Consider the following 8,859-nt stretch of genomic DNA (forward strand, 5'->3'; position numbering starts at 1 on the left):
AGAAAGTGTCAAAACAGGTCAACAAAAATCCAAATAATCCAAAATACATAATTCCAATTCTGACAACACTGATGGCTTTTTAAAAAGACTTTTCTTATGCTCACCCTGAATTTAATTAATCAATAAGACGGTATTTTTTTTTTCTTTCCAGCATTTGAATATTTTTGTAACTTATTGTCACTTTTTTGCTGAATAAGAATCGTTTTAAAAAGAATTGTCCAAAAAAAGTTACTAAGCCCAAAATGTTGAATGTTATACAAATTTCATTATTATGTAATAATAAAATAAAATAAAATGAAAATGTGGTAGGAAGAACATTATAAATGAAAACAAATAAGATTTTATTAATGACAGAGGGATTGCATATATAAAAATGTATACGTTTTATTATTCTGTTATTTGCTTTTTATTTTATTTTATGTAGAAGTACAGTCACAGGTGTACAATGATGTGATAAATCACCCAGCACATAATCATAGAGTGTTACTGTGCTTATAGTTTAAGACACTTGAACACACCGTGTCTAATTTGTCTGGAAGCTAAGAAACCACTGAGCATCAGAAGCCATTAATATCACCATATGGATTGTTAAATTCATTCAGTCTGTTGAACTGAAGCAGTTTAGAAGCTCCTTAATTGCGGAAGCTGTCCAAGTGCTCATATTTTCTTTGTGTGCCAGCTGTGTGAATTGACTGGCGAGCAGTTGTTGCGCATGTGAAGACTGAATTGTCAGGGCAGCTCTTTACCAGTATAAAAGCTGACCTTAAATAGCTAGAAAAGAACTGCCAGCCATTATGTGCCTCAGTACAAGTGAGTCAATTCTGACAGCTGATTGAATATTTTAACAAACTGATTCATTTTAATGATAACCGAGCCAGCTGACATTTTTGTTAGTAGACTGATACATGTTTTTGCTTCACTTATGTCTGTTCTACTTCCCTCAGTCTCACAAATGAAATGTATCTGTCTAGTAAACACATGATGAGAAAACAGCAGTTAAGCAAGCAGCAGATCATAGCGATGTGGATGTTTGCATGAGCTCTACAGTTCTGCACTCCAGTCAAGTCACGTCACATTTATTTACATAGCACTTCTAGAACAGATTCCATTAAAGCAAGCAGCTTTACAGAATTAAACATGAAAAAAAACAGTGTCAGTGTTGCTTTCAATTAAAATTAAAACTTTACTTTCTACTATAAAGCAGCTCTTCAGTGTATTATTCATGTCTAAACAGAGAAAATGAACTGGAGAAGATTTCAAAGAAGTTAGAGCTCCAGAGCATATCTATGGAAGCGGTCTATATACTCTATCTACGTTTTAATCATGTTCTGAATCTGAACCGGACTTAGTCTTTTTAATGAAACTCACTCTCTCCCTTTTTTTTTTTTTTGCCCGCTCTGTTCTTTCTTTTGAAATATTGCATGTTCAAACATTCATAAAACAAAATATTCCTGGGGCCGTGAAATTTTTGCAAAAATGATCAAAAAGGCAACTGAAAAATAAAAAATAAAAACTTTAAAGGGGTCATATAATGCTACATGCACTTTTACAAGTTGTTTGAACTGAAATGTGTGTTGGCAGTGTGTGTACACAACCACCCTAAAATGATACAAATCCACCCAGTGGTTTTTTGTTAATCTTTTATCTCGCAGACCCCTTTCTCAAATCGAGCCGATCTCAGATGCCTGTCAGCTAAAGTAAACAGTCTGTGAGAGCAGCTCGGAAGAGAGGGGCGGGGTCAGCAGAGCTCATTAACATTTAAAGGAAAATGCTACAAATCTGCATGCTCTGAAAAGAGCTGTTTTTGACAGGGTAAAAAAGGTGTTTTTTACACTACCATTGAGAAATTTTAACCAAACTATGTTACAGACTTTTCATTAAAACCCTAAAGAATCATATCAACTTGTGGAAAATGGGCATCCTATGACCCCTTTAGAGACTGTATATTCTTGACATCTGCCAATCAGCGTTGTCATGATGAAATTTTCCTGCTGCTCTACAGTGATTAGTCACATGTATGGCTCAGACGATTGGCTCAAAACAGCCAGGCTGCCGAACTGAGCGTCCATTAGCAAAAAAATTGTAATTACTGTATTTTGGATTTTTGTTTATCTGTTTGGACTGTGAATCTGTGAACGACCCCTTGCTCTGTCAAATTGACTTAGATTATTGGATTGTCCTTTACAAAAATTACACTCTCTGTACGGGACTCACAAACAGAGTCTCAAATGAGTATGACAGTATGTCAAAGAGCTGGGTTAAAGACCACAGAGCAGACTACTCTGTTCAGGGCTCTGGAGTCTATCTGACTAAACGTCCTGTAGCTTTTACTTTAGTCACTGGTGAATCACAAGTATTTGTAAATGTCATATTTTAATATTCTGTCAGTCAAAATAGGTTGTGAATGACATTTTGACTTTCTGTACGTTGCTGAGTTTTGAAGAAAAAAAAATATTTATTTTTATGATTATTATTATTATTGTTGTTGTTTTTCATTTTATTCAGCAAGGATGCATTACATTGAACAAAACTGACAGTAAAGACATTTATAGTGTTACAAAAGATTTATACTTCAAATAAATACAGTTTTTTAAATTGTAATAATATTTCACAATATTGCTGTTTTAACTATATTTTAGTCAAATAAATCCTTGGTGATCCTTCTTTCAAAAAGCATTTAAAAAATCTTACCATCCCCATTCTTTTGAACTGTAGTGTACTGTACTCTATGTACAGTCGGTTTCTTACACAAAACTATCATATGGCTTCAAAAGACTTGGAATATAATGCATAATAATATGGACTACTTGTATGGTATTTTTATGGTGCAATTTTTTTTTAAGCTTGAAAGCCACAGTCCCCAAATATTATAACTGAATGGCAAAGAGCAATCAGCACGATATTGAAAATATCCCCTTTTGTGTTCTATGGAAGAAAGAAACTCTTGAGGGTGCGTAAATTATGACAGAATATTTATTTTTTGGACAAATTATCACTGGTATACCAATGAAGGGTTCTTCACACTAATATTTCTTGTTGTTTAATTAATCATCTCATGATTAAGGTCCTGCACTTGCAATTCTACTGAATAATTCAGTGTGTTTTCAGAATGCTCTTTACGATGTCTGGAAAATCTTGGCAGATCTCAGAAGTCATTGAAACACATCCAATTCTGAGCAAACAATACTCCTCCAGAGCACAGGTCAGCTCAAAACATCAACTGACTCTCATCAAAGTGTTACAAAAAAGCTGCTGCTGAAAAATGAAAATGACGCACTATGTTTTTATTTATAAACCACTCATGACAATAGCATATTACCTCTCTGCTCCAGACATGGAAACACAGGTTGAAATGTGCAGATGTTTCTAGTTGCCTGGTTTGCAAAGAGCCCTCTTCCACTACAGTAGAGTGTTTCTGTGATCTTCTAAGTGCTCTGACCGTGTTGCTCTGAATTCGTATCTCAGCCTGGAGAGAAATGATTGACATACCTGGGTCCTTCTGCTCAAGGTCAAGGTAGTGCCCCCTTCAGCATTTTCCATCACTTTTATTTTGTTGACTACCTTATCGATTTAATATCCGTCCATTTTATGCCACATTATTGGATTCATGTGTATGTGTGTGTGTGTGTGTATATATATATATATTTTTTTTTTCCCCCCCAAAAAAGATGAAAATTCTGTCATCATTTACTCATCCTCAAGTTGATCCAAGTTTAAGTTTTTTATGTTTTATTTCAGTTAATGTTTGTTTGTTGTTTATTTATCCATCTATCCAAGTAATGAAAATGTTTTTTTATGGTTTTAGTTTTAGTTTAAGTTAATGAACATAACCCTACCAGGAAGCTCCATATTTAATTTTTGACAGGAATGAAAATGAGGCTGTGAGGGACAGAATTTCAGTGCGTTCAATGGATTGTGCTGCTGTTTAAAACCATGCCAGTTTTTCAGCTAAACATCTTTCCAAAACGCTTTCAGTTGACAATAACTCCATAAAACAGTTTTGCAAATTACATGTGATTTTACGCAGTGTATTCCATTGTTAAGACTCACCGCAAAGTCCCAGTGCTGCTGAACTCTATAACTGTTGGAGCACCATTTAGCCAATTAAAATTAAATATCATAATAAACTGTAGTATAATGTGAAATATTACATCAAAAGGGGGTTTGATTCAGGAAGACAAAGCACTTATGACTCTCACACTGGATTTTGAATGCAAATCATATGGTTAACCAGAAAAAGATTTGTTTTCACTTGTCAAGAGCGGTGAGTCATCCACCAAGGAAAGTAAAACTCATCATGTGGAGGAAATAGCTGTCAGAACTGCAGCGACTGTTGGGCTTCACCAGATGTATTTGGATTGTATTGAACGGTCACCATGTGGGCAGCTTACTGCTGCTGTCCTTGCTGTCACTTACAAAGAAAGCAGTAAATTATCAGTGGAGAACAAAGGCATGAGACTATTAAAGGAATAAGACTATTAGACCTGACTAATGGGTGAAAGAAAGCACAAAGGCATATCAATATCTTAAAAACATGTAGCTCCGGTAATGTCCTTTGATTAATGTTAAATGTTTTGAAATCCATAAGGGGTAAGTGTAAGTGAAGCTGTGTTTGTCTTGGTTGGAATTGTTTTGATCAATTCTGTCTTCAATGCAGTTTTGTCTTAGAGCACAATAGATTGTCTGTCACTTTTAACGTGGAAGTCATCTTGTTCTGTCACAATTTGTCACCAGATATAGCCTCTGAAACAGCTTTGCTGGGTTGTGTCATGTTGTTTTCAATTTTACTGAAAAATAATAAGAAATAACGTGGTAACTATTTGTACACTAGACACTTTTCAAGGACACCGAACACTTTTATTAGCACCCTGGACATTTATTTTAATTATTATACAAGAATAAAACAGACTATTTACTTTTATTACCCAGTGGTACTACAAAAGGGAAATGGTCATGTTCAATTAATTGTAAGTGTGGGTTTGTTAACTCTTTACATTCCCACTGATAGGAGGAACCAAATATGATGCCTGCCATATCTTGTCTAACTGTGGGTGTTAACATCAGAGCGGCATTATGAGATCAGTAGAAGGGATAGTTCTCCAAAAATGAAAATTGTCATCATTTATTCACACTCATGTCATTCCAAACCTGTACGACTTACTTTCTTTTGACGAGCACACAGGAATAAGATGAAAAAAAAATTTAAGAGTGAGAAGCAAATTAACTTACATTGTATGATCAAGCAAATAAATAATAAAAAATACATAAATATCTAAATATCTTCATATATATATATATATATATACAGTGCTAGGTAGATTACTTACAAATTGTAGTCTGTTACTGATTTCAAATTACATGACAAAAGTTGTAGTTAGTAACATAATCCGTTACATTACACATTTTAGGTAATATAATCAGCCTACTTTTTGAATACTTTTAGATTACTTTTGTCCTAACTCATTTATCACATTGATTTAAATAGGATAATCTTGTACCGTATTGATATAAAAATAGAAAGAGAAAGAAAATATATTATCTTCGTTTTTATTAAAGCTAATAATTGAAATCATAAAAATATATGCTTTTATCTCATCATCAAAAACTGGGGGAAAATAAATAAATAAATAAACAACAGCTGATTAAAAAATGGTATCTTTCATTTCAGACCATGACATTACAGGTGCATCTCAATAAATTAGAATGTCGTGGAAAAGTTCATTTATTTCAGTAATTCAACTCAAATTGTGAAACTCGTGATACTGATGTGTGAATATGGTAATGAATATTCTTCTGATTGTTGTATGGGAGAGAAATGTGAGAATGTTGCTTGATAAGTGGCATCACACTGCGACTGATATACAGATGTTCTTTTATTTCTTATGAGTTACTTCTTTCGGCCCTATCAAAAACAGTCTGACCTATAAATATATCACAAAAAACTAAATAACTATTAATTATAAAATAGGAAACCAGCAATGCCGATTGCAGATCTGTCTGCATTACAGCCTTTGGTAAAAGTTAAGCCATAGAAAGTTAATAGTTCCCTTGAATATATTTGAAATATACATACAAAGACAGAAATTCCCAATGCATAGCTGAAGGCATACTACAGATGAAGTTGAAGTTCTAGTGTGAAGTGAGATCAGAGTTTCGAGCTTAAGGCTTGATGTATGGATTCAGCAACATAGTCCAGGTTACGGCTGTTAATGGCACTAACATTCAGACACCCATTGGGTAACAAGTAGATGTGTTTCTTCTGAACCAGGAAGTCAACCTGTTGAGCTGATAGAGAACATGAAACTGATTATTGCGCATTTAAATGTATACTGATGTATTGAGCTCCCCTTTATAATGTTAGCACTGTTATGCTGAACTGCTAGTCCAAAAATATTGAAGAAATTTGCATTAGGCTATAATAACCATATGCATGTATTATGTAATATGTATCACTCACTGTTGAGTCCAAAACAGCAATAAAGCCCTCCAGGTTTTATTATGTGATCCCACTGCCACGGACCACCCAGAAGCCTCAGTCTCTCACGCAAACGCTCTCGGATTAGCATGCAGCGTTCAGCAACGGCCTTCACACTCTCCTGCCTGAGAAAAACAGCAGACTCATTTGCTGAATAATAAAACGAGCAGTTTTTAATTTCAGGACAGTTCATGCATAAAGAATAGAAAGACTTGGGCATGTTTTCATCTCAATCATAATCACAAGTGGCAATGTTCAGATCGAGATTTTCTTGATTTGCAATAGTTATTTCAGAGGTAATTGATTTCCCATTGCATTTGAACACTAAGCTTGACTGAAATTCTCATGGTCAAGAACAAACTAATCTGTTCTGGCAGCTTTGATGTAAAGAGACTGTGACAATCAGATGTTCTAATACTAAAGTTGAGTTTTTTAAGGGCTTTGTTTATTCATGGCCACATGCGTGTAAAACGTGTTTGTATACTTAAGCCACACTTACAATGTATGAATGTCTTTGCATTATGTGACAAAATGTCAAACTAAATGGAAGAGAAAATAAAATAAGCCTAACTGCATGCGTCTACTAAAAATCACCTTCATAGCAGCTTGATAAAAATGATTGCAAAATAGTTAGAAAATCTGAGAAAAACTCATCATAGCATCATTTGTTTGCACATGGTTTGCATATTTTGCATGTACTATAATTTAATGGAATTCATATGGAAGTTTGTTTCCACCAAGGAATTAAAAAACAAAACTAAACACAATAAATAAATAAAAAATGAAGGTAATTGCAACTTTGTGTCTCATAATTTGTACTTTTTCTCACAATTCTGAGTTTATATATCCCAATTCAAATTTTTTTCTGTTATAATTCAGCATTTCTATCTCACATTTCTGTGTTTTTTCCCCCTTGAAATTGTGAGAAAAAAAGTCTGAATTGAGAGATAATGTTTGCATTCACCTTTTTATTTTTTTTGCCATTGGTTCGTTTTTTAACTTACTGCACGAACCAATGGCCGTGCAGTTACACTGTGTTATTGAAAAAGCTCCAGTCATCAGAGAAAAAGGAGTTTTCCCATAGCGTCTTAGCAGATGCAGTACAAGTGAAGTATCGATAGGGAACCTCATTTGTTTTCACATGCCACTGGGTTTGATACTTTTATGTACTGTTATTCATGCACACCAAGTGTGACTTAAGCATCCAAATACTTTGTGAGGTCACTACTGTATATATTAGGTAATGAGTTTAAATGAATAAATAAAATTCTCAATTAAAAGCTTTATGCCAATACACAATGCTGTAAATAAATAGAGGAACATAAGCAATTCCAAAGCCAACAATATACATACAGTGGGTATAGAAAAGAATCCCCCCCCCCCCTTAAAATAATCACATTTTGTTGCTTTACAGCCTGATATGAAGACGGACACAGTTTTTAATTTATCCAGCTGTATTTACTCAGCGCAAATTTTAACAGCCAAGTGAAAGATAACACCAACATTTAATAATAATAAAAAAAAACAGAATCACTGAGTTGGAAAAAGGTTCACCCCCTCCTAAAAATGCCTTGTAAACTCAATCAGGTGTAGCTAATCACATTCTCAATAGCATACAAAGCCATTTGACTTTCAACTGTGATCAGCTGTGCTCATTTTGATCAGCTCAGCATGAAAATAACTTTCCTGGAGCATTTCAGTCCTTGGTAGTGCAACTGAAGCAAACAATCGACTGTGGGTGTCAAGGCACTGTCAAAAGATCTCCGGGATAAAGTTGTGGACAGGCGCAAGTCAGGAGATGGATGCAAAAAAATTTAAAAGGCTTTATCAATGCCTAGAAGCACAGTCAGGACGTCGCTCCAAACTGGATGAAAGAGTCAGGAGGAAACTGGTCAGAGAGGCGACCAAGAGACCTACAGCAACTCTGAAGCAGCTGCAGAAATTTATGACAAAGAGTGGTCATTATGTGCATGTGACAATAATATCACAAATTCTCTACACATGTGGCTTGTATGGGAGGATTGCAAGAAAAAAATCCACTCCTCAAGAAAGGCCACATGCAGTCACAACTGAGCTTTGCCAAAACACACCTTGAAGATCCTGAGGCAGATGAGACTAAAATTTAATTATTTGTCTTCAACACCAAACAATATATCTGGCGGAAATCCAATAAAGCTCACCATCCAAATAACCCCATTCCTATAGTAAAGCATGGAGGTGGTAATATCCTGTTCTGGGGGTGTTTCTCTGCAGCAGGGACTGGAGCACTTCATGGAAAAATTCATGGGGCAAAATATCTTCAAATTCTTGAAGAAAATCTGCTGCCCTCTGCCAGAAAGTTGTCAATGGGAAGAAGGTTTACCTTCCAACATGACAGTGACACA

At 34.9% G+C, this 8,859-nt stretch overlaps 1 protein-coding gene across 1 annotated transcript in view; it reads right to left on the reverse strand.

Annotated features, from left to right (window-relative positions):
- Positions 1–5,983: 5,983 nt before the first annotated feature.
- Positions 5,984–8,859, reverse strand: part of LOC107725565 (aspartate aminotransferase, cytoplasmic-like) — a 12,132-nt gene continuing 9,256 nt past the window's right edge. The window contains exons 8-9 of the mRNA XM_016534897.1: positions 6,458–6,600; positions 5,984–6,285 (exon numbers count right to left, since the gene is read on the reverse strand). Coding sequence (XP_016390383.1) covers positions 6,146–6,285; positions 6,458–6,600 — 283 coding nt within the window. The 3' untranslated portion in view covers positions 5,984–6,145. The remainder of the gene's footprint in view (positions 6,286–6,457; positions 6,601–8,859) is intronic.

The sequence above is a fragment of the Sinocyclocheilus rhinocerous genome, unplaced genomic scaffold, assembly GCF_001515625.1.
Source record: "Sinocyclocheilus rhinocerous isolate Xijiao unplaced genomic scaffold, SAMN03320098_v1.1 scaffold311, whole genome shotgun sequence".
Lineage (NCBI taxonomy): Eukaryota > Metazoa > Chordata > Actinopteri > Cypriniformes > Cyprinidae > Sinocyclocheilus > Sinocyclocheilus rhinocerous.